General features: G+C 33.9%; 2 protein-coding genes and 1 long non-coding RNA gene across 4 annotated transcripts; 2 read left to right on the top strand and 1 right to left on the bottom strand.

Moving 5' to 3' along the window:
• The first annotated feature begins 954 nt into the window (after positions 1–954).
• On the top strand, positions 955–14,834 carry LOC106064051 (methyltransferase-like protein 17, mitochondrial). The gene is made up of 15 exons (XM_056035114.1): positions 955–1,092; positions 2,043–2,238; positions 2,859–2,990; positions 5,095–5,209; positions 5,732–5,813; positions 6,092–6,165; positions 8,469–8,560; positions 9,728–9,801; positions 11,129–11,236; positions 12,276–12,344; positions 12,809–12,859; positions 12,986–13,081; positions 13,189–13,255; positions 14,309–14,426; positions 14,575–14,834. Exons 1-15 carry the CDS (start codon positions 982–984, stop codon positions 14,750–14,752), a joined length of 1,563 nt encoding a protein of 520 aa, XP_055891089.1. The 5' UTR covers positions 955–981; the 3' UTR covers positions 14,753–14,834.
• Positions 14,835–16,777: 1,943 nt separating this feature from the next.
• On the bottom strand, positions 16,778–27,106 carry LOC106065766 (tyrosine-protein phosphatase non-receptor type 2-like). Of its 2 annotated transcripts, none has more exons than XM_056035115.1 (9): positions 26,827–27,106; positions 23,892–24,000; positions 23,228–23,325; positions 22,073–22,171; positions 21,154–21,303; positions 20,734–20,943; positions 20,475–20,645; positions 18,141–18,469; positions 16,778–17,626 (listed from the first exon to the last, which is right to left on the bottom strand). In XM_056035115.1, exons 1-9 carry the CDS (start codon positions 26,893–26,895, stop codon positions 17,416–17,418), a joined length of 1,446 nt encoding a protein of 481 aa, XP_055891090.1. In that variant the 5' UTR covers positions 26,896–27,106; the 3' UTR covers positions 16,778–17,415. The 2 variants fall into 2 exon arrangements, with proteins under 2 accessions (XP_055891090.1, XP_055891091.1); XM_056035116.1 differs by having other exon boundaries at positions 18,141–18,448.
• LOC129927236 (uncharacterized) lies at positions 18,702–20,646 on the top strand. The gene is made up of 2 exons (XR_008778865.1): positions 18,702–19,119; positions 20,356–20,646. It is a non-coding gene; the product is annotated as an uncharacterized LOC129927236 (long non-coding RNA).
• Positions 27,107–27,171: the final 65 nt, after the last annotated feature.

Raw genomic sequence — 27,171 nt, 5'->3', positions numbered from 1 at the left:
GTAACCTGATGCAGTGGTTGCTGAACGGAACCTTTCAAAAGTGCCTCACAGGCATAGGTGAGGATTTCTCTTCCTGAAATGGCAGATGAGGACAATGTGTTTGATAGCCTGGATTCCTGTGGGTCTACAACTCTTACCATCTACAAGTTCTGCTGAAGAGTCGGTGAACCTTGTTGGACCAATTTTAACTGTCCTGATGACAAACACAGGGACCGCCATTATACCCCTTTATGTAAATAAATGAAAAACTGTCATGGAATCCCCATATTAATGAAACTGTCGAAAAAAAAAAAAAGGCATTAGGATTTATTAAAAGAAATTTCTATAAATCAAATAAGAACATATAACTAGAATGTTATTTAACCCTGGCTAGGCCAATAGCATAATCGAATATGCATCCTCTGTTTGGGACCCCTCAACTGAAGAAAACATTTTTAAAAACTGGAACAGACACAAAATAAAGCAATGGGATTCATAACAAACGAATATTCACATTTGATTAGAGTAACACCTTTTGTAAAATCACTAAATTTAGAAAGCCTTCAGGAGAGAAGACTCAAAAGTAAAGTAGCAATTACACACAAAAAAAAAAACACTGAACCATAATCTTCAAATACAAAAATAAAATCTAATAGAATAGCCTACTCAGAAAGACACAAAGATAAAGGCACATTCCTCGTTCATTTACTAGGACAAATTTGTACTAATACTCCTTCTTCCCTAGTGCTATTAGAGCATTTTATATTCAGCAGCATGGTTCCAACAATGCCTTTATACGGGAGAGCGCCGGAAAGAATTAATTATTTCTTAATACAGGAGTTGATATATAAATATCTAAATTAAATAGGATGTATATAATCTGATAGGCCCAATCCCTCCTCCCCCCCCAATCTTTTGATCGTGGTGCTTGAGAGAAGGAGATTTTTTTTCCTGCTAAGACTTTGGAGTTATTTCCCTTCAAGGGAAACATTCTAAATCAAAATGTCAGCCTCCTTGAGACACACTTTATTTCTCGGTTTTCAACGAAATAGATTTATTGAAAAGTATACATGTTGCATACAAAATTTCCTTATTAACATGTCACATTTAAAAGTATGTACATCAATGTTTACACCAGTTTCACTCAAACATTACATTTTTAATGTGAAATGCTAATGCTAAAAACTAAAACTAAAAAATAATTTTGATTCACTTGTCTTGATTCAGACCTCAGTCTCACTCTCAGTAGTCTCAGTGAATGATAATGAGTGATTTCCAGTGAAATAATTACTAGATCTAGATCTAATTAAATAAGATCTAGATCTATAATTAGAATCTAGGTCTATATTTTGTTTTCTAACTAAGATTGACTAGAAGTAGAACTAGAGAAGTATAGACTAGATTGACTAGTGACTAGTACTAGTAGTAGATGATGCTGCCTAGATGTAGCTTATCATAGCCTTATCATTTTATCTGAATAATTATTAAACGTGTACATTTTATGTAAAATGGAATAAAAATGCTTTCCAGCATCTTATAGATCTAATTATTATCTATCACTGTAGTGGGTAGTTGAGTCTTTCAACAAATTTTGTTAGGTTCATTCTAGATTCTAGCAGGTCTCTAAGGCTAAGGGTAGACACTAAAAGTCTAAATGCAAAAATACAACAATTCTCATATTCATATATTACTGTCAGAACAGTTTGACCCTTGACCTCCTGCACATTTTTTTACCTGGGGTATTTGGGATCTAAATTTCAGTAAAAGAAAAATCTGATAGAAGGTTACTAAACAAATATGAGTGAATTGTGGAAATCAATATTGAGTTAGTTGTTTTTTGTATAATGAGGGTTGAGGTTACTTTCATAAAACATAAAGATAGGCTTAAATAGCCCTACATATAGATTGTTTAGTTCTAGAAGTTCTGCTATTGATTTATTCTATTGAAAGCTCAATGAAAAAAAAAATTGTTGTCTATATTGTGAGCTACAACTAATTAGCTACATTTTAATTTTTTGTGTGGTTTAAAACTTCATTCAAAATTCTTGTTTGTTTTGTTTTAGATGTATTCAACAGATTCACCTGGAAATATTGTGACAAAACACACAAAAGTGAGCCCTGAAGTGGCGACTCTGTTAGAACAGAATGGTACAACTAAAAGTGGAGAACTGAGATACAGAAGTCACCCTGGCACCATCAGAAGGAACAGATCTCAGTTACCGTCTCGTTTGATAAAAGCAATCAAAATTTTATTAGAAAGTGAGTTTTGTTGTACACATTTAAATTGTCATCATACTTATGATTCTATACTTGAAGTCTGACATGTAAACTACATAACTAAATTATCATTGCCCGCCATGATTCTATGGTTAAAGTCTAACATGTAAACTAAATTATCATTGGCTGCCATGATTCTATACTTGAAGTCTAACATGTAAACTACATAACTAAATTATCATTGGCCGTCATGATTCTATGCTTAAAGTCTAACATGTAAACTACATAACTAAATTATCATTGGCCGTCATGATTCTATACTTGAAGTCTAACATGTAAACTACATAACTAAATTATCATTGGCCGTCATGATTCTATACTTAAAGTCTAACATGTAAACTACATAACTAAATTATCATTTTCCGCCATGATTCTATGCTTAAAGTCTTAACATGTAAACTACATGATCATTGGCCGCCTGTCTTCAGTCATGACTATGTCTCATCCATAGAGGATGTGAGGAGAGGCTGGTCATTGGCTTCAGTCAATACAAAATTTATATTTGACATTTTATTATTATTATTATCAAATGTTATTATTTTCTTTGTGGTTTTGACAATGTGAAAAAACTTGTAGTAAAAAAGTATCTCTATCACTGACAGAATATCCAGTCAAGTCTATGGAAGCTGAAACAGAGAAACTCAATCATTACCTTCAGCACAGACAGATCCCAGTCAGTGACAGAGAGTTAACGGAGAAAGCCAGAGAGATTGAGGCAAAGATTGTAGCAAAAGGTTTTGTTTTGTTTTCTCTAGTGATTGTTTTTATATTTTCCAGTTTATCCAATGTTTTAAATGTGTTCTATAATCAAGACTAGGATTTTTTTGTTTGGTTTAATCAAACTTGGTAAATTTCAAGCATTTGCGTCATGTGGCACTTTCAAGCATTTTCTTATTTCAGATATTTTTACTGTCAGTTTATGTTGACACATTTTCATACACACGGACAAGCTTTCAGGACAATAAATTTGAATAAGAGAATGGAGATATGCCCTCTCTAAATCTCTTATCATGCAGAAAATATGCAACCATACATTCAAGTATTTTTCATATTTATAACATTTAACCATAAAACATAAGGCTTCTGCATAACATTGTTTTAAATACTGTCTAGTACTGAAAGATGCAGGTAGTACGTAAAAGTAAAGTTCCCCTTTCAGACCATTTGAGCGGTACAATAAAACAATACAAAAGGCGTAAATTGCCTAAATTGTCACTACGCTTGAAGTAACTTAATAGTTTGCTGTTTGTTTATTAATTTGGACAAAACTATTTATTCATTTGAAGAAAGATTTTCATGACAAAATGTTACAAATGGCTTCAATTTAAAAAGTTATGTACTTACAAGCTCATTGGGTATTGCAAATTAATAGGATCAGATATTGTCACGATCAATCAATTGTGCTGTGTCACAATCTAAGATGGTGCCAGATGTTACGATTATACTTGAACTATATTGCACTAGCAATGATCGTGGTTGCCGAGGATTCAGAAATCGTCAGTTGATAAGATGATCATTTAGAAGTTGCTAGTTGATAAGATGATCATTTAGGAGTTGCTATTTGATAAGATGATCATCTAGAAGTTGCCAGTTGATAAGAGGATCATCTAGATCTAGAAGTTACTATTTGACAATACGATCTAAGTATTTTATTATATTCAGTGAAGAAACTTCTCTTCGTCTAAAACAATTACTTTAATTCAGAACTTGAAAAAGCTATTCACAAATAATTACAATGGTTAAATGTACTTGAATAAAATAACTGATCTACACAATAATGTAATTGAGTTCTAATACTAAACTCTAGTACATGTTCTCTCTAACACGTTCCATACAAGACTGACTAAAAATCTAGAACCTTTCCCCGGGTATAGCGTTGTCACGTGTCTAACATCCCCTCATTGCAATGCCAACCAATAAATGCAGCTCAATGTACTATAATTAATATTTCAAAACCAATCACATTTATTCTGAACATGATCCTGCTACATGATAGAAAATTTCCCGAGGTAGCTAAAATTCTGCCGACAAGCTAAATATAGACTATTGCTAAATATAGATACAGTGTACGTGACAGATATTTGGAACAAGCTGAATCCCTCCAGTGAAATTGGATACAAAAAAATTAAACTGTACTTTCTCACTTGAGCAAGACATGATAGATCCAGCAGGACTTGATAGATCCCACAGGACATTATAGTTCCAACAGGATAATGATAGATCCCACAGGACATGGTAGATCTAGCAGGACATGATAAATCCCACAGGTCATGATAGATCCCACAGATCATGATAGATCCCACAGGACAAGGTAGATCTCGCATGACATGATAGATCCCACAAATCATGATAGATCCCGCAGGACATGATAGAGCTTACAATTTCACATTATTGTACTGCTTGCTGGTTGACCTTGAGGGGCCACAACTTTCAAGGAACCTTTGAACTTCCCTGGTCAAGGACACCATGATCTATCATGGTGATTAAATTGTTTTTGTCCTTTTGAATTTGTTCTCAAACCATCACGTTAAAGAATTTCTTCAATGATCAGATATGTGGAACAAGTTGAATCTGTCCAGTGAAATTGGATAGTAACCAAACTCTTTAGCAATGACTTAACGTAGCAATGGGGTCAATGTAACAGAGCCTAATCATTTAATCATTAAGAAACCTCTACTTATACATGTTTTTATATTCTTAAATAATATAGCTATAGAACCAGGTGGTTAAATGAATTTTAGATTCCCTGCTAATATTACTATTTGTTATTGAAATCAATGGAATCATATTTTATAATAAAATGTGGTAATAGATTGTTTATGTCATTATGCTCACCAGAGGGAGAAATTCCAGATGACTTGCATGGTTTGGAACTGGAAAATGCTAGAGATGCCATGAAAAAAAAAGTTTTTACTAGGTTAAAAAAAATTGTTTACCATTGGAAACCAATTCAGTAAGTCAGCAGCGGTGATATTTTCATAAACATTGGCTCAGTTTAGTCTCTTTGTTATATTTATGTGTTTATCAGTTTCTGACATGGCCTATTCAATAAAATTTTTAAATAATTTTTTTTTGCATGTCCATTTCTTGCACTTTTTTTAGAAAGCTCTATGAGTCAAAAGCTGTTGTTGTGGACTCCTGAACATTTATTGCTGGGAATTATTAGGAAAAGAACATATAACTATAAATATCAGCACAGTAAAAATACATTAGAGTTAGACTATGACTCAAATGTTAAAAAAAACAAACTTTCTCCTTAGCTCTAAAGTTCAGGTCTCGAACACTGGCTAATGACTGTAACTCCACAACCTAACAAAACAAAGCAATTTAATCAGAACAAAAAAAAAATTCTTTTTAAAAACCTTGATCTACTAACAAATACAGTCATCACAGTCAGGTATCACTGTTTTGTCGTACATTTACTGTAAACAAAACAGTCTAGAATGTATTTCATTGTTTTATATTTTGTCTACAGATATGATGCTTTTTCCTCGTACATATATTTACTTGGCTGTATGGCTATAGACTACTCAATATTGTTGCAGTGTTTTACTGAGGTGAGGGCTTCAACATTTGTAATATGCACATCGTTGAATATGATTTGATTCTTTAACCATTTAAAAATACATAAATTTTTCTCACTTAACAAGAGAATATCTGATTTTATTCTTATTCATACCTTTCATTGAAGCAAAAAGATATTTGTTTTGAAACTTATGTTTTGATCAATTTTCTTCAGGATAGAGTGAACAAATTTCACTTTAAAAATTATTTTTGTTGAGCACACTGAAAAGTTTGTAATCTTTATGTGTTATCTGGAATATTTTCTTTACAGATTTCTAAACGTGATTCAAACTTCAAGCCCATGTCTGTTTATAATTTTGGTTCCAAAGTCGGAGCAGCCATCTGGTCAGTTACAGTACTGTGCACAAGTTTTGTTGTAGCCATAAGTATTCTGTATGGTAGTAACCATAAGTATGTCTGTATGGTAGTAACCATTAGTATGTCTGTATGGTAGTAACCATATGTATGTTAGTAACCATATATATATCTGTATTGTTACGATTCTCTCTCCTAATCAGGCCTTACGTAAACACTGCTAAAACACAATACAACACATCAGCACATCAAGAACTTGACAACAAGGCTCCAAATAATCTGGTACTTTAATAAGGGTCAAATAAAACAGCCAATATGACACAATTGGCAACACAATCAACTACTACAACGTTAGACTGTATATCACTGTACTAAACTCATAAACTCTACTGTCTCTTCCTGGACTCATACGTTTCACTGGAGGACTGCACCAGGACCGACTTCATGGCCGACTAACAGTCCCGGTCTCAACGCTCTCCGGTCTTGAACTGCCGCTTTCTTACACACTGTGTCTCTGGTCTGCGCAAGCCTATGATAAGATGACCATAACATGGGCGCTATTCACGTGCAAAGTTCATGCCAGTACTGTTCCTTGCCTTTCAATATAGCACGCTAAACTGTATTACTGGCCTGTGTCACCTATGTCAGCTAATCACACACAGTTAACCCTTTTGTGCCGCCAATAGGGTTATAACACTGCCCCCTTCTCAAATTTGTCCGTCCCGAACAAAATCTATCACACGACATGGGCAGTGGAGGTGAATCAATGCAGGAGGACGTCTATCGGTGGGGGCGACAATGGGCTTATATTGCCATCTCGATGGAGCCATCTGCGTTGTATTCTGCGTATGTCTCTTTCTCCTTCTTCTCCAGTTGACCTTCACCTGGTTGCTCTGGCATCGTGGTCGCATCACCATCCACTTTGGATTCAGCAAACTTCGCCTTCTTCTGTCGTCCACTACTGAGCGCAGCCACTTAACACGTGGGGAGGGATATGATGTCAGGGCCGAGGTCAACAGGATCGTTGGCCTATCAAGTTCTTTCTGTCAAGAGAAGGGCTTTGGGAATGGGTTTCAGGTCCACAGGAGTGGAAGTAGTGGCACAGATCATCCTCAGCCTTGTCCAGAGGACATACTAGTGGAGCAAGTTGGCAGCACTCCACTTGCGAAGGTCCATCATCTTCAGCATCAGGCTCTAGTTGACTTCCCTGACCACCATCAGGGCTTCTCCTTCGAATCTTGTCAGTAGACCAATCGTCTGTTGGGTTCAGACCTTGTCGATGACTTTCTGCTTGCAGAAGTCCACCAACTGCTGCATCAGGTTTCGTTGCATTCTTCAGAACACCAACAGGACTTCTCTCTCTGGTCTGGGCAGCTGGACAAACATCTGTTAGGGTTTCTTGGAGTTTGCATTCTCCCTGCGAAGCTTGACATGTAAAGTTCTTGCCAAACATCTGGGTGCTGCTATCAGGATTTGAGTTCCTTTCATCAGCATTGACAGATGTCTTAAATGTCCTCAGCTACAAGCTTGGGGTAAGACACAACATTGTCTTGTTCTGTCTGGCTGACGGAGGCACTCATTTCTGCAGCAAAAGCGTTGATTGAGCTATTGGTCTTGGTCTCTTCTCTGGTTTCTTCATCTGTCTCTTTCTGCGAGTCACCATTGATCACATTCTGAAAGCCAGCCAACATCTGTTCTTGAAATGTGATCAAGAGCTCTACCACATCGGGTTCGAGTTCAAAGAGGTACGTGTTCGGATCTTCCTCTTCATCCACCAGGGCTTGCCAGAGACGTTCTTTAAGAGTTTCGTTGTTCCTTGCGTAGTACTTCAGTCCTCGCCATTTCAGCTCTTGATTCAGTTCTTTCAGATTCAGTTCATCTAGCAGTTTTACAGAAGCCATAGGAAATCCCACTTCAAGACACCTATGTCAGCTAATCACACACAGTTAACCCTTTCGCGCCGCCAATAGGGTTATAACAGTATGTTAGTAGACATATGTATCTCTGTATGATAGTAACAACATGTGTCTGTATGTAAGTAACCATATCTATGCTTGTTTGGTAGTAACCATATGTATGTCTATATGTTAGTAACCATATGTATGTCTATATGTTAGTAACCATATGTATGTCTATATGTTAGTAACCATATGTATGTCTGTCTGTATGGTAGTGAAGTGTTATGGACATTACGATGCATGATTGTTTTATTATTGTTTTTCTTGATATGACAAGCTTTTATTTGTCTGTTTCTTTTCTTAATCTTGTTACTTTTGTTCTCGAGGACAACTTTACATTTGTTTTGTATCAAATAATCTTATCCATTGTTTCAGGGCTGCAGATAAATTGTGGGGGGCTATTGGGGAATACTACTGTGTTGATAACTCTGTCCATATGAACACAATAGCACAACTTTTGTTACAAGGTAAATATTTACACCTGGAAGGTACTGACTTTTACTTAATGTCACAATTTTGTACTGTGCCACAGTTAAATGATGTCAAATAATTATTAAAATAACGACTTTTTTTCAACTACTTTTGAAAGAATCAAAATCTATAGAAGCTGGTTATGGAACAGGTCCTTAGCTATATGTCTATAGAAGCTGGTTAGGGAACAGGTCCCCATGCTATGTGTCTATAGAAGCTGGCTATGGAACAGGTCCTAAGCTGTTGTCTATAGAAGCTGGTTAGGGAACAGGTTCTAAGCTATGTGTCTATAGAAGCTGGTTAGGGAACAGGTCCTAAGCTATGTGTCTATAGAAGCTGGTTAGGGAACAGGTCCTAAGCTATGTCTATAGAAGTTGGTTAGGGAACAGGTCCTAAGCTATGTGTCTAGAGAAGCTGGTTAGGAAACAGGTTCTAAGCTATGTGTCTATAGAAGCTGGTTAGGAAACAGGGTCTAAGCTATGTGTCTATAGTAGCTAGTCCTCAAATTCTCACCAGGAAAAGAAAAAAAACTTTTTTTTTAGGTTTTTTAGTTACAGTGTAGAAACATTCTCTTTTGACTATCTATACAAATTGTAACATTTCATCTTTGTTGCAAATAGCATTTAAATTGCAAAATACTTGCAGGCTTGATTTTCAGTTGAAGTTGGACTTGTTATCTAATGACTCAGTGTCAAATTTATTTGAGCATTTACAACTGCTTTATGAACAAATATGTCTAACTTACATAACAAGCTAATGAGAAAACTCCTGATTGATTATAGCATGTTTCCTAGTGAAAAAACTCAGAATTCAAGTTACCTATACACATTTTCTCTATTCCAGATGCTAATGAACAAAGTCAAGTGTTCAGATTTCAAGTTATCTATACACATTTTCTCTATTCCAGATGCTAATGAACAAAGTCAAGTGTTCAGATTTCAAGTTATCTATACACATTTTCTCTATTCCAGATGCTAATGAACAAAGTCAAGTGTTCAGATTTCAAGTTATCTATACACATTTTCTCTATTCCAGATGCTAATGAACAAAGTCAAGTGTTCAGATTTCAAGTTATCTATACACATTTTCTCTATTCCAGATGCTAATGAACAAAGTCAAGTGTTCAGATTTCAAGTTACCTATACATATTTTCTCTATTCCAGATGCTAACGAACAAAGTCAAGTGTTCAGTATAAAAGGTGTTCACTTTAGACTGAATGAGCCTAGCCCTAAGAATGTGAGTTATCTTATCTTCTTATCTTATAAGATACAGTCATTCCTTCTTATGAGAAAATAATTATGTCCTACATGTATCCTTGTATCAGTCTAATCATGAAAGTTAATTAGAGACTTAAACTCAAGTTATTGGTTTTCCTGGCTGATTCAGGCAACCCATTCCCTTAGGAAAGAAGGAGCACTTTGCAAATTTGTCCTTTAGGTCTTTCTGAGTATTTTATTAGGTTGTGTTTTCGTAGTTCTACATTATGGTTTAGTGTTGTATGTAGTATAGCTACTTTCTTTTTTATTCTTCTGTCCTGAAGTGTCTCTAAGTTAATTGATTTTGCTAATGGTGTTACTCTACTCAAATGTGAATATTCTTTGGTTATAAATTTGACAGCTCTATTTTCATTTGTTCTAGTTTCTTTGTTTTCATGAGTTGAGGGGTCCTAAACAGGGCATGCATATTCTAATATTGATTTAACCAAGTTAGATAACCCTGTTTTTATACTTTACAGAATTAAAAAAAAAAATTCATTTAAATATATTAATAAGAAAATAAAAATTTTAATTAAAAAAAGGTGTACTAAAAAGAAAATTGATTCATAATAATGTTGAATTTTGTTTGCCTTGATCTAAAGATGTTTTGAATAGCTTGTAAGTGCTGCACAATTTTCTTTTGAAGCCAGTCTTTTAGTGCACCTAATTGAATGCATATGCATGACTAAATGCATGACGCGTAGGACGTAATCATCTTCTTTTTTGAAGTAACGTCTGTATTATATAAGATAAGAAGAAGGTCTATTTAAAAAAAAAGTTGTGTTTTTAATTTTAGTACATAACATTTTAGTCCTTCTAAAGTATATTTTCATAAGTTGAGCCATCTGATGGACAAATGAAAATAAAAGTATTTACAAAGTCTGACACTTCAGTGTTACAGGAGTAGCAGTGGTATGTTGTACCGTTAGAGTGTCACTCTAGTTAGACAGATATGTCCTTTGTTAGTGTGTATTGGTTTTCCTTAACTAATGGTGGACTTGTTATTGTGTTTTATCATTTAAAAACAAGTTATTGTGTCTCTTAAGTAAATTCTGAGATGGTTATAAACACTTTGCTACCTATACTACGCATACATCTACATAGCCTCTGATAACCAGTCCAACTCCTGGTAAAGGCCACATGACACCCTACTCGTTAACTGTTGGCCACAGAAACAGATGACCTTTACATCATCTGCGCTATAAATCGCGAGGTCTGAAAGGGGGACTTTTCTTTTTTACTAAATAATTAGTCTGTTTAAAAATGTTTGGGTACTAGCACTTACTATTTCTCTTGTAAACCAACAGAATAAATTCTCCCTAGTGGTGAGTGCCAACATGCTGATAGAGAAGCCAACGTACCAAGACAGACTACAACTAGTACACAACCTTTGGGAGATGGCTGATAATTACTTGGTAAGTCATGACTAGAGTCACGGTTATAAATCAGGATGGAAGTAAAAATTAATAGCAATGTTTGCAGCTAATATTGTCTGACTGTCCACATCTTCATGAAAGAAGATTTTTTTTTCTTGCCTCTAGTTAAGACCAATGTTTGCTGTACAAGGGTGTACTCAGAGTGATGCCCAAGTTATGATTTATTATGAATTATGATTTGGTGCTTTCTAGTCCTTTGAAATGTTCATCTCATCTGTCCCTTGAAGTTTGTCCTAAGGGTGCTGTGACCGTTTGCGAAACCAGTATTTTATAAAACTTCAGAGACATTTGGTTCTATTGGACATGAGATTTCTTTTTAGCTGTGACATAAATGTCAGAAAAAGTTGTACATTACTGCTTCAAATTTCCTTTTTTGCTCTTGTATTTCTATTTCTTTTTTCTTTTTGATTGAAAGATTGTTTTGTAATTTATTGCCCCACCACTGGGCAGTCTAATTCTGTTCTGGTTTTCTTCAGATGTAACAGTAGTTTTAAAGACATATTCCCTTTGTCGAATTTACTGTATATTTAGCAGTTAAAATTTTTTTTTTAGAAGAAATTATTTTAGACTGTCTAAATGTGTCTCTAGTTGGTTGTGACTCATTTTTCATTTATTTCTTGCAAGTCATGCCTTGATTCTGTCTTACTGACACTAATATTATTTGCTGTGGGGTGGCTGTGTTTTACTGTTTCTTAGTAGAAGTTGTCAGGGTTGTATTTTTAAAGCCTTGGCCTGTCTGCCTGGGCCTCAGACAGTCTTTCAGTTTGGTCAAAACAAGTAATACTGATCTGTCTTATAGAAAGTGATTGATTCATGAATGATTTGTGTTTTGTTTATTTTGTTAAAACTTAAGAATCTGCAAGTTTTTAAGAAAATAAAGTCAGCAGCTTTCTCTAGTCACTCAAGTCACAAGTCAAGTCATAATGTGCATTTTTATAAGAGTTTTAAACTTTACATTATTTTCTTTAGGTTTTATCTTGATATATTTTGGTTACATTTTTTTGTATCGACTCTCCAGGTACTAGTAGAAAATGGAACAGGTGCTGGTTTCACACTTATTAATGAGGCTAGAGACTATCTGACACAGGTAATTTGGTCTATTTATGGTTATTTGGTCACTTTAATTGCTGGATTTATACTCATGGACAGGTTTTTTTGTACTATAAGTTCTTTAAAACTTGCAGCTATGCCTCTTTTGGACTCCACAATTGACCTCAAAGGCTGAAATGTCTTATTGCTAAAAAAACCCCCAATTAAACTTTAAAATTTACATAAAGAATGTGAAATAGTGTGTTGATAAATACTTTTTTTTCAATGCTCAGTGACTGATTTAGTGTTAAAGTTGTAAGCTACTGTTTTCACTATCTTCATATGTTAAAGTTGTAAGCTACTGTTTTCACTATCTTCATATGTTATTTTTAGAAAAGTACTTTCACTCCAAAGTATGGTTACAACTCACATCAGACAAAAAATCATTTAAAAACTGCTTCATTAAAACTAAAGTGTTTGTATTTGTCTGGCCTTTTAATTATTTTGTTTTTCATTTATCAGGTTTTCACTGACCCTTCAGAAGAGAAATTACACGGACATATATTTGCTCCAGTATGTACAGTTTTTGACTACATAAAATTTCAACATGATGAATCTAGTGAAAAAAAAATATTTTCTTTGTTTGAAACTTGTTGTCCTGTAATGCTAATATGACATTGTTATTTTGTTTTTCTGAAGTGTCCCCACAACAAACCATGTCCAAGAGTATCCCAAAACACACATTGTTTCACCGAGTGTATAGTGAATGAACCAATCTGGACTTCTGTCACAGATGTAGGTGTACAAATGTATGCTTTTCATTTGGTTTAACATTTTTCATAAGATTGACTTTGACAAAGTTGTTTATTAAAATGAAACAAAATTTTTGTGTTTTTTTTTAGAAAGAAAAACCCAGACAATTAACCAAGTACAGTTATCTCATTGTTAAAAAAGGAGCCAGAAATAAAGGTAGAATTTTGAGACACAGTTTAGATCATTTGTAGTTGTGTTGATCAGTCCAAGAAAAATACTGTAACTTTGATCTCTAGTTGAACTGTTCAAGAAAAATATTGAGTTGACCTGTAGTTGATCAGTCCAAGAAAAATACTGTAAATTTGATCTTTAGTTGAACTGTTGAAGAAAAATATTGAGTTGACCTGTTGTTGATCAGTCCAAAACTAATTTGTTCAACAGTAGGTTTATGTTTCTTACATTATCTTACCAATTTTTGATAGCCTGTGATAGACACATTCTTTTGGGTACTTGGCAGACCATACTCACAATGTTTTGGGTACTTGGCGGCCGACTGGTTATGGTACTTTAAAGCATTAAGGAATTGGGGTTGGGGTTTATAAAAAGGCTTCTTTAAAAGAAAAATTGCTTGGTATATAGATAAATGACGACACACTGGCCACACCCAAATGTCACTCAAAGTTTCATGTTATATATGTATCTATTCATGTATGGAAAAAAAAATCAAAATGGTTTGAATACGTACTATTCATTTAAATCTTAATGTTATTTAGGCCTTGAACCTGTTCCCTAAAACTGAACACAGCTTTTCATACTATGGATCTAGCTCCTATCCCCTCCCACCTTTTTATTGCTTCCTGTTGATATAGATGTATATTATCATTAGAGCTCTCACTGTCTCCGTCACTTGAACTGGAAACCTTAGTTTTTGACTTCACCAATTTTTGGACTCCGAAAAGTTTTGACGTACTGCTGACGTGCTGGGTTGATTGTAAATTTTTAAAGATGTGTCATGCTAAACAACCAAGTTAATTCAAACACACAATTACAAGGCTAACCATGGGTGTATTTAGTGTTGGTTATTTTAAGATTTGGATCTTATTTTCACATAGCAGAATGTGGGTTCTAACTGTTTAGCTCATCAGAGACTTAAATTTGGCTTTCATTTGTATTGCATACTACTTCAGATTTTAATTGTGGAACTCTTCCTTAAGATTTTAATTGTGGAACTCTTCCTTAAGATTTTAATTGTGGAACTCTTCCTTCCAGCTGAGTGCTATCCTCGTGTACTCCAAGAGAACAGAGCTCACAAACACACTCACCTTCACTTGTGTCTTCCATGCGGGCAACTGCAGCGCACCGTTGTAAATAAAAATAAATTTGACAGGTAAGTTTGTTGAAGCTAGCGATTTCATTTAAGCCTCTATAGAGCTTGATTGCAAGTTTATTCTAATCATTATGAAATGGAATGTGTAAGTGTCACCATCACCAGTAACTGTCAAACTTATTTCTTTGTCTTTATTGAAATGTTCCAGACATGTCTTTGGTTGTGCCCGTTCTGTGGCGTGTGGTGATCTCCTGCCAGTGGTTCTATCTGATGAAGCATCTCCAATAGAAAATCAGGAAATTAGTGAACATTCTGATGAGCATCATGCCAGTGATGACACTTGTACTAAAGCCAAAGAAAGTGATGTGCCTGAAGCATGTCATTGAACTCTTGTAATAGAATGTGTGATATCTGGAACATTGGGGGAAAAAAACTGTAGTATACAATTATATCTTTTATAATACCCCACAGGAGAATGTGTTGTGTTTTTATTTAATCACTACATTGGCTAGAAGTTGTGGCTTTTCCATTCACATTAATGTGACTTTTTTTATGCTGACTGCATAAAGGCAACATGAAATCCCACAGGTCCACAGCAGCATCAAGATACACTATACATGGCATACAAAAGCAATTTTAAGAAAATGTTGTTTTTTTTAATTCTATAGTCTCAATACAGAAAATCTGATAGAAGAATTGAATATTTATACAAAGTTTAACATTGATTCATTATACATGTACAAAGGGAAGTGAGAGCTTATGTTGAAAATACATTGGAAATATTTTGACTGTAAATATCTGCTGCATCAGTAAACAAGAACAAGGGAGGCAAGCTGTGAGGACAAAATAATTTAAAAAAAAAAGCATCTAACAAAAAGTCTGCCTAAACTTAGGAGTGAGTAAATTAAAGCTCTTTCTACACATTGGCATATGAACTCTACATACATAGATGCTCTCTGAGTTGACAGGAACAAGACCAATACTGTTTTCTTTCAGCCCATGCTGGTTTAAAGTCATGTTAATATTAAATGGCCATTATTTCATTTGTACTACCAGTATGTGACTGCCGATAATTTAATGTGTACCATTAGCACGTATTAAACATAATGAAGAATAAACAAAAAAAAAAAAAACAATAAAAAAAAAACATATTTATAAGGTGTAGCTATGAAATGGAATTGGACAAGAGCAAAAAATGTATTAATAACTATTTTAAGAAGTAGTGTCAGGCTTGTGAATAAGAAACAATATCAACAACAATAAAAGTGTGCAACTACATTCAAAATCATTGGTACATCATTTGGATTCAACTTTTAACATCATGATTATATTAACAATGAACATTTCTTTATCAGACCAACAACAAGGATTAATAATAACTGGAAATTTCAATAAAAAAAAAAAAAAATTGTGCCAGTGTGGGTTTGTATGTTATAATTATAGTAAATATACAAGAAAAGTGATAATACAACACTTTGATAATCATTGTTTCAATCAATTTACATCATCTAAATCAGAACTAAAAATGAATAAATTGTTTCAATCAATTTACATCATCTAAATCAGAACTAAAAATGAATAACCTTCAACTTCCAGTGACTGTACAGACAATTGTAAACTGAATGCTTCAGGCTAATTAGATGAATTCTAGCTCTTTACTAATAAGCACACCTCTAGGATAAACTATACACTACATTAACAAAGCGCTTAGCTAGAAAATCATGTTATTTATTTTTAAAAACATCTAAACTAATCAAGGATTTTAAAACAGGTATTTACGGCAATTCAAAGACTACTGAACAGTTCCCTTCTATATCTACTGTTTGTCCAGTGGGAAAAAAAAATATTCAAGAGTGATACTTTGTGTGTTGTATCATAAGGCACTAGGTTGAAATGAAATGAGTTATGAAAATGACAAAAGATAATCAAAGTGACCAAGTTTTGTGGATGTAGCAAGTGAAAAGTGGCTATACAGATAGACCAATCGAAATATAAAAGGTTGTATAACAAAACAGAAACCTTTTGGTGTATCAGGGATGAAACTAAAATAGACACCAAAGTGATGAACAGAATAAACATATTTTTGTTTTGGTTGTAACAAAAGGAAACTCTTTAATCACATTTTTCTGCAACATTAAAACATCAGATCAAACAGGACAGAAAAACTTAGCCCCCATGCCTATCATTCTGGGGGCTATTTCAAAAACACTGAGCTACTTGGATGAGTATTGTTACATGACACATTGGATTAACAACAAAAGATATCTTCTAATAAGGAAGTTTACTGACATTCTTCAACAGTGGATAAGCCAGAACCAGGTCTAACATTCCTGGCTCTTCTTTATCTCTACAACATTATGACAGAAAAACATTGAGTCAAAACGGTGTAGAAAAATGTGTTTTTATTAAAAAAAAATAAATCTGTAGCAGTAGTGAATAGTTCTTGTTGCATTTATTTAAGAGCTCTGATAATCCAATGGAACAGAAACATTCTCAGCAGCAAAAAAACAAAAATGCCATTGAATGATCCAGTGGTCCATAATCATGTCACAAGTTAGATCTAAAATTCTAACTAGACAAATGACAGCCTCTCCCCCCCCCAGCAGATACATACATTTGTAAGTACAATATGAATACATATTATTTCTTGTTCAGGATATTACATCAAATATAGGTAAGAGCTCATTTGTATTGTAAATATGTTACATCTGTGAACATTTCAAGCAGAATAAATACTTCCAACACTTATCTCTGTTTCTCATGGCAATGAACAAACTCTAATCAACTGTTTGGTTTGTTCAGATTGTCCAGCCAAGCCTACAATCACAATAACAGGCATCACTTGAATTCTGCCACCTTACAAATCAACATAGAGCAGTCGTAATAACAGGAAGAAAATTGTAGCAAAAATATAACAATAATGGCATATTGAAGTCACAAGTATAGAAAGAAAAACATCATCTTTGAAAAGGGCATGAGAAACCAAGCATAGTACAGATAACCCGCCGTGGATGCCAGGAATATGAAGGTGGAGTGACGTGCCTCTGAGTTATGCCGCACTTGGTTTCATCATGTACTTGTAGATCAACACACCGGCCACACCCACCAGCACCGCCAGGCCAAAGTAAAAAGTTGGACGGAAGTAAGACTTGTAGGGCTTCCACCGCTCACACTTCTTTTGCCTCTCTTTCATTTGGCGTAGTTTTTCAAGCGTCTGCTTCTTTCTCTCCTCCCTGATCCTGTGCCTCTCTTCTGCTGCCCTAAAAAAAAATGGACAATAAGAGGATTAATTTCTGATAGGTACCAAATGAATATCAGTGCTTTACTTTAAAAACTCAAGTAAATGTTGCGTGTACTAAAAGAATCAGCCCATCATAATAATATAATATAATAGCATACAGGTTTGTTGTTTTTTTTACAAAAGTTTAACATTTAATGACATTTCAAACATAACAGAATCTGTAAGCATTTCAAAGAGTTTAACTTCTATTTAGTCAGAAAAAAAGTTGGATGAATATGAAAGCATTTTAAAGTAGAAGTGTGACAATTGTTAAGTTCATCTTATCAAATGTTGCCACATTACAGAATTTAATTGAATGTATTTTGATGACCCAAAAAAATCAATAAGATCTGAGCTCATGAGTTCCTTAATCAAACTAAATGAAGAAAAATAATTCGTAACCTTTTGCATCGTCACATTCTTACGTGTTCCTACCAGATTAACAGTGTTGATGTCATCTTGCAATTCTAAATGTCACCAAACTATAACTTTACCTTTCTTCCTCTAGCAGACTATCCTTTTCTCCTGTTCGACTGTTGTGCTCCACTGTTATACTATTACGTCCCACTTCCAGATGGTCATTTCCAGAGTCCATTTGACTGAAGTCAGGGCTATCCGATCTACTCTCCACAAGGTTATCATACTCTTCTTCACTCTCTTCCTCTTCAGCAAAGAGTTCGTATTTTTCTGGTTTTCCTGCGTGGCGTTTTTTGGGTGGAATGGGTGGGGGCTCACTCTCGAAGAGCTCTGTGCGCAGGCTACTGGTTCTTTCAGGTGGTTCTGGAGGATGTTCTAAATGATTCTGATTAGTAGAGTCAGAAAACTAGAAGTGAGAAACAAAATATAAAAGAACGCAATCACATAAACATTACAATAAGTAAGTGTTTCCAATTGTTGGAGAGCTCTAAATGACGAATCCAATGAGTAAACGACTACTTGTACTCCTACTGGTATATAATTCAATGTACACAATTATTAAAATTCTTTTTATGCTACCTTATTGTAAGAAATGCAATAGAATCCAGACAACTCTATGCTACATAACCTTAACCTGGCATAACTTAGCCACACTCTGGCATGGGGAAAAAAAAAATCTGCACACAACTATTCTAGCTCCTAAAATACCATTTTAGTGAGAATTAAAGCCTGTCAGAATTACCTTCTAGTATTTAGACCAAGGTTTCGTTTTGTAAAATGTTTGTTCTTTGAGAGTTTAAGATAATCTACTTCCTGGTTCAAACCTCCCTGTCACATAATGGGGAACTAACTATTTTTGATTACTTGTAAAGTTAGGAGTGGTTTCCCCTTATGAAGTTTATTTAAGGCCATGCAAACTGTGCTTAGTTGCCACTTGCTCCTGAGTTACCAGCCTGAACACTTGACCTGTGTTGTGAATAGTATTTTTTCTGTTAGTGGTCGTGTGTCATGGGGTACTCGGAGAAGTGTGCCCTGCTCTGGAGATCTTTGGGCTAAGTATATCTTTAGCATTATTGTATTTTATATAATGTATTTATTAGTAGATATAGCCTCAAAATGATTTCCAGGCAGTATATTTTTACCCTGATGTTCTGCATCCTGGGGTACTCCCAAACGTGACATATTTTTGTAACCTTTCTCTGAGGGATTCAACCTGTATTGAATCATCAGATGGGCTTTACATATTTTTATAGCCTTGTGTCTGAGGGGGTTCAACCTGTATTGAATCATCAGATGGGCTTTACCAAACGGATGTCTATAGGTGGGATTCTATGAAGCTTGTAGGCTCATAGGTTTCCCTGAAGCCTATAGTTCATCATGACCCTTTTGTGTTTTTGGTTAAAAGTGGCTAGTGTCAGCCTGAGGCCTGTAACCCCAGAATGGTCAAAAGTGGTCATGTGTTGACCTGAGGCCTGTGACCTGTATTTTTCTTCACTGATGTGTGATCTCCAGAATGTGATGATAATGTAACATATGACTAGGTCTGTGTGCCATACTATATTTGAGTATTTTTTGTTGTGTCGGCCTGTGAGTTGATGGCCATTTATTTACACATTTATTTTACTCATGTAAATAAACTTTGTATATATGTTTAACTGCGACTTTGTAAAGTCTTTTGTTGCATACATTAGTTGAATTGTATACCTGGAGGTTATACCTAATAACCTAGGCAATACAAGAAGGGACACCTCTGGACGAACGTGCCAGCACACTTTTAACACTGATCTGTTGATCTAAAATATCTAAATCTAGCTATAATTCTAGTTGAATATTTTTAGCTATACCCGCTAATAGGTAAATTAATTGATCAAAATTTTGTTATATTGAGTGGGGTGCTCTTTTAGAATCAATCCCCATTAATATGTAACATGGGGTACTCTTACAAGCAACCTCATTTCATTTGTAACACTCCCACAGGATGAAAGGGGATGGCAGTGGGCAGGGTATGAACCTGAGACCATCAAGATCGATAGTCCAGCACGCATATCACATGACCAGGCAATTGGTAATGGACTTTCTTTTCTTCAATACCTTTGTGATGACGCAGTAAAGCACTCAGTGAAATTTTCATTTCTTGATCAAGAAACGTTGCCAGTTTTTGCAGTCAATTTACATTATAGACAGCTTTTGTATAATGTACTTTATATTTTTTGTTAGTTATTTGGGCAGTTCTGTTCTCATACAAACAATATATACCACTACTGTATTTTTATTTTGTAACCTTAATTCCAGATAACCCATCATTTTCAAAAACTGGGGCTTACCGGTACTTTGGCCAACTTTAGCCAGAGTTTTTGAGATTCTACTTAATTATTAACAACAATCACATATATTCCAAAAGGCAAACTCACCAACAGACTGCCAAGACTGCCATTCTGTAATATTTCATGGGCTCCCTGAATGATGGCTTGATAAGAAAATCTCAGCTGATCTGAAGTTTGGATTAAACCCATGCGATAAGACCGCATTTGGAGGAGCATTTCTTTAACATTGATACTGTCTAGGCTGCCTTCATTCTCCACCTAGGAGAGACACGTCACAGCAATCAGTTTATTAACTCTCCTAATGTGGAAAACAAATTAACATTCTAAACAGATTAAACCCACTTACCAAAACAAGACAAGAGTCTACCAAACAAAAGGTCCCTGAGCGTCCAATACCAGCACTGCAGTGTACAACAGCTGGGCCCACATCTGTTTCTAAAGAGCCAGTGTTCCGAACACAATGAAGGAAATGAAGAAACGCAAATGGAGAGGAGGGTACTCCAAAATCTGGCCAAGTCGTATAGTGAAAATGTAATACTTCTCGCTTGTCTCCTGTCTGAAATGACAGTAGTGTTGAAAACAATAATTAGAGCCACCACCTAAAGAATGTTTTATTGTCTCTCTTAAATTAAAAGACACAAAAAAAAAAAAAGAATCTGTACACATATAGTTTAGTCTAACAAAGTTTTTTCATGAGTGCATTAAGCATACATTATTTCCTAAGTTCTAAACCAAAACATAAAGTAGTTGGCTACTCCAAAGTTACCTCCACTCTCTCCAGTTCCAGAGTCCTGAGTGTAAAGTGGAGAGAATCTTGTTCACTTAACAGAGTCACCTTCAGATCGCATTCAGGAAAATACATTTCATCTTCTTTCCCATAGTCTGAGCCCAGAGGCCAATACTGGGAACATTTCCACTGGAGACACAGCAAACAAGTTTGGATCAGAAAATAAAATAGCCTTTTGATTGAAAGCAATTAATTATAATTCTTATCTTATCTTATATAATACAGATGTTACTTCAAAAAAGAAGATGATTACATCCTAATTATAATTATAAATTACAGATTAATTAATTTTTTTTTAAACTTATTTTTATATCCTATGTTCATGTTAATTAGAAATTCAAACTCTACTAAGTCTTTGGTTACAAAAGTCAATTCAGACGACTTGTTCCACGCTTAATTGACAGTTGAAAAAATAAATACTTAGATAAGTTTTCTCAGCATATGGAATAAGAAATGTATTTTTATTGTAAATGTCTTTCTGAGTATCTGTATTTTAACAGATTATGGTTAAGTGTTTTATGTATTAGTACTACTTTACTTTTAAATCTTCGGTTCTGGAGTGTCTCTTTGATCATTTTACTAATGGTGTTTTCTATTTAGAGCAAGTCTTCACTTATTATAAACTTAGGGCTTTTTTTTTTGTTTTCTTGAATTGAAGGCTCTCATATTGGCCTAAGGCTTATGTATTTTATGTCGGATGATTTTATTAGAGCTATAAACAATGGGTACAACATCATGCCTCTTCTTTTATTTTAATATCTAGATGTAGGCCATTTAACTGCTAGAAACTCTAGGAGGTGTTTGATTTCATCACAGTGCTACAAACTGCATGATGTGCTGATGTCAAAAAAGTCATGCAAGTGCTGTGATACAACAAAGCTAAGTCTGCAACACTCACTGTGTCCTTCTCAATGACTCTGTTTAACATAACAATAGCTCTAGATTTCTGCTCCCAGGTCATCTGCCAGAAGTCACACATAGTATGATCAAGTGGTCCCTGAATAGTACAAATGTAACGCTTAGTTCAAGATAAACATTCAAGACACAAACACATGATATGTTTGTATTCAACTGAAAATTAACGATAGACAAAAACCTATTTTTTTAAATTATACAAACTTAATTCTATCTGTGTAATGATCTTTGATGAGTAATAATCCTCAATAAAAATGCATGGTGGCTGAGGGGTAAAACTCTTGAAGGGTCCCCTGTTCAAATACTGGGATTTTACATTTCAAGATCTTTAGGGTGCCTTTGAGTTCAACCAGCTCTAATGTGTACCTGACATTAGTTGGGGAAAAGTAAAGGCGGTTGGTCATTGCGCTGGCCACATGACACCCTCATTAACCGTGGGCAACATAAACAGATGAACTTTACATCATCTGCTCCATAGATCGCAAGGTCTGAAAGGGGAACAAGTCCTAAACAAAAATATTTCTTGTCAAAGTACTTTTTAAAAAAAAACATGATTTGTTTAGCAAGGCAGCAAGACAATAAGTGTGTTGGCAACAAACTGAAATCTCTGTGCTAACTTTTTCACTTCGTATTTAGTTACCTATTTAAATTACATTTATTTCAATGACAATTTTAAGTTTGTTCCTATCTTATCAAATAGATTTCAGACATGCTTTAACTCTTTCTCTCCTAATTGACAACACCATCGTTGATTTGAACTCATTAAATTAAATTAATGTTTGATTTTATAAACTTTACTTTGTCTTATATAAAAAGAGCCTGCATTCCCCTTTAACTCTTTACCAAAATAAAACATTTTCTGATAACAAACGTTGTTATTAAAGCTTTATTAAAAAAAGGTAGTGAAATACTACTGAACAAAATGAAGAGGAACGTGGGAAATACTTTTGGAGAGAAAGAGTTAAAAAAAATAATAATTTTGTTCGACATAAGTGTTAATCTAGTGTAGGCTAATGGGCATAATGTTATTAAAGTGCCCTGCCACTGGTTCAATTAATGTAATGGCTTACTTAAAAAGTAATTCAATAAGACAAAAGACGAGGACATTGCCTTCTTTGAGATCAAGGAGTACACTAACCTGAGTTAAAATATACTTTCTGTTGACTTCTGGTACTTCAATAAAACTGGCATTGATGTAGTCGCATTCCCCTGATATTTTAACCCTGCTATGGTCATCTGTTTAAATAGAGGTAACAAAAAATTTAAAAAATAGATTTTAGATCGTATGGAAAATTGAAAAAAAAATAAAAAATTGTTGAGCACAGACTTTCAAGCAAGAGACCAAACTTATCACGTCAAAAAAATGTACCAGGATGCACTTTTTTTTTTTTAAGTGTTTGTCTGAAGTGCTTTAAAATTTATTTCTATAGTAATGAATAGGCTGTGTCATATTTTTAGACAGCCCCAAAGTTGGAGAATTAGTGGTGAAGAGAATAAGTTCTTATTTTAACTATTGATAATAAATATTAAAATTATTTTTTTTTATCCCAGATTAAATTTGTTTATAAAATGTATAACCCAACTAACACTTGTTCAGTCAACAGTGACAGTTTAAAATAGTTTAAAGTAGGAAATACAGAAGTACATGAACTAATTCAATGCTTTAAAAAGACGACCACCATCTAAGTACTAACAAAAGTAGCATCACCGCATCTATAAACAAGGACAGCAAGAGAAATAATAGATTTTGTGATGTCCATATTAATATATTATAATAGATGACACCATATACAAATACTTACATGGGCTGACATCTCGATACCTATTCTTCCTACGATTATCTGGTTCTCTAGCATCTTTTGTAGAATACTCATCCCCCAATGTTAAAAGTGAAGCTTCATTCTTAAGTCGCTAGAGAGATATATATTATATATAATGATAAACAATTTATGTAAAACATTAATATTAAATTGAATTTTTTTAAAGCAATACTGTTAGCCTTCAACTGTTTTATGCGTATAGTATGCTCAGTGCGATATGGTCCAGTGGGGGGAGGGGTATTGCATCCCAGCATTTCATTTTTTATCAAGACTTTTTTTTTTGGGGCGGTAATAATCTGTTAAGGCACTGTTCCTTGTTAGTTGAGATTAGCATACTAAAATAGTGTGTATTACACACCAATGAAGATTGAAAGTTAATTTTTTTTTTTTGTGAAGCTATTATGTGTGCATGTGTGTTTGTAAAAAAAAAATGAACAGAAAAACATTAGTAAAAGCAAATCAAAAATCAAAAAGAATCATGACAGTAAAACACTAAATTAAGACTATTTATAAACCTTTCATTTGGATTTATAGGAAAGTGTACATTTTGTACATTTAATATAGATCTAGATCTATATGATGAGTTGAACAAATAAGATATTATTATCATTATAAGAATTGAATCTTTAAAAAAAAAATTAGATCTATATATAATATAAAAAAATGAAGCTTTATTAGAATTAAATCTCTAAAAAAAAATTATTTACATACAAAATGAAGTTTGTATCAGACTTTTAAACAGAAATGATTCTAATCATTGTTTTAATTTTAGCCCAATTAAACTAGATCTACACCTATTCTCAAGATGGATTCTAAGATTTATTATTGGACAATTAAGAAATCTTGGCTAGAGGCTTATGGTCTAAAGTCTAGTAAAGTGGGTGATAGCCTAAATCTAGATTCTAGAGAGGTAGAGATAGTAGCTTTGATGTGGTTTTTTTACATATGTCGCACTTGGAATTTATAACACTTTTGAATGAAATGTGAGAAGTTTTAAAGTTGTGTTATCCGTTACTTTAGACAAATGGCCTAATTAATGCTTAATGTGGATTTTTTTTTAACTCTTTCAGTGCAAATTTTTTTATAAAAAAAAAACACAAATTTTCAAGGGGGGTTGAGTTACTTAAACAACTATAACTATTAAATAATCTTTAACATATTTGATTTGATTTTACAGGAAAATTAATGGGCTACAAAAGTATAGTAAATCAAATAAATTGTTCAAACAAAAATTTTTTTCATTAATATTAAAATGAGTACGGAAAAAGAAAATATTTTTAAAATTCGTTAAAAAATCGATATACTGAAAGATTTAACCTTTTAATTAAACATTTAATCTATAAATCTAAAAAAAAAAAATGCTAAACATATTTAATCACTTTAAATTTCATAAAAGATAAACAAATGCACTAAAAAATTGTATTATTTACATTTTTCGGGACCCAGGAAATAAAGTATAAAAGAGGAACCATTAACATAATGTCTTTTTAAAAAAAAACGTGTTGGTACTGCATCGAATTTAACTATCAAAACAAAGAACAATTACTCCCACATCCAGGAAGTTAAAAAAAAAGAGAGAAATAAAAAGTTTAACATAAAAAAGATAGTGAAATAAATAGTATAAACCAAGTTACTCGCTGAGAGTAACGCCGCACTCACCAGCGCTAGCAAAGTTACTCGCTGAGAGTAACACCGCACTGAAAGAGTTAAAGTTAACTACATTTTTTAAAATTATAATGAAAATATCACTTTCTTGTTTTCACCAATACAGAAGTTAGGAAAAAAAATCAACTTCTAGGTTAATTTTTTTTCCATATTAGATATCATGCCTGGCTATAATTCTACCAAGTTTTATCGCTGTAAGTCTTATGTGGCACTTACAGAGTGGAAAATGCCATTTAACAAAGAAAATAACGGCCATGGACAGTTTTGGTGATCGTCTATGGACTGCATAGAAAAATTTTGTGAACAAAAATAAAAACATGTCAGGCTTTGTAAAGCCTAATAATCTCCATATATTCCAATAGTTTTTGTGTACTAAACACCTCCGCACAAATTGTGACGAATTTTAAAGCGCATTTGAAAAAAAATAATTTTCAGATGATTTTGATCCCACTTTTTAAATATTTTGTTATTTTCTGTCATCACAATGCTGCCATTTTGTCCCCACCCCTCTGACATTTCTTGTAGCTCAAGACCAGATAATTTGTTTATTTCCTTCAATATTTACATTCTAAACAAGTAAAGTTCATAAACATAAATGAAATCAGCTTTGTGAGCTAGAAATTTACTACTAATACTAGATCTACTATTAAATTTTTTATTTAATAAGTAGAACTATCGTCTATGAAACTCTATTACAACCTTTTAACTTTTAAGCTGGGGGTGTGTCTTGATGGCTTACCCAGCAACAAGCTCTCCTCTCTCTTGTTCCATGTCAACCAATGTTATTGTTAGGTCAAAACTCAAAACGCCACAAAAAAAAAAATCATAACTTTCTAATTGTTTAACATACAGTCATGATTTATACACCATTGGAAAGTTCTGTTAAGCTGTTTTAATGATGTACTAACGAAAAATTGTTTTTTCAAAGATAATTTTTTTATTTCACATCCCTAGACTTCTAGAGTAGAGGCTAGAGCCGCTAGACTGACTCTACTAGATATAGTCTCTAGGTCCCCTAGGTCTAGAGTCTAGAAAATCTAGATTAATAGATCTTTCTTATTTATAGTAAGACTTAGACTACTAATATAGATCTAGATCTAAAATCATAGCATCATACAGATCTATTATAACAGGCACTGGCCCTTTCAGCTTATCTGACCATGGGACCATGGACCATGGCATTACTAAATTACTCAGTTTAGTCATTACTGATTACTGCGGCATTAGCCATCCATTGGCATTACCTCATTACCTGAAATATTTCATTCCAACTATTGTTGCAGTCGTACTCTGCGAATTCTCTTTCCGTTTGTGAAGCCATATTTTATCCCTTTATGTCAGACTGAAGACTACCTCTGTTAACGATTAGCTTGCATTTGTAAACTTAATGATCTTTACTTAATTTTGCCTCCGGCATTCCAAAACGTAGACCAACAAACTTGATCTAGCTAACTGTTGACTAATGACTTCTCTTTTCTTGACGACCGGATGTTCAAAAGTTTTAGAACATTTTCATTAGATATAAGATCTAGAAAACCTAAGATAGATAACTCAAATGCGCATAAGCCAAGGGTGGCCGACCTTTTATAGATTTGTA

The sequence above is a fragment of the Biomphalaria glabrata genome, chromosome 7 (assembly GCF_947242115.1).
Source record: "Biomphalaria glabrata chromosome 7, xgBioGlab47.1, whole genome shotgun sequence".
Classification (NCBI taxonomy): Eukaryota; Metazoa; Mollusca; class Gastropoda; family Planorbidae; genus Biomphalaria; species Biomphalaria glabrata.
The sequence above is the reverse complement of the archived record's forward strand: the minus strand, read 5'-3'. Positions and strand labels throughout refer to the sequence as shown.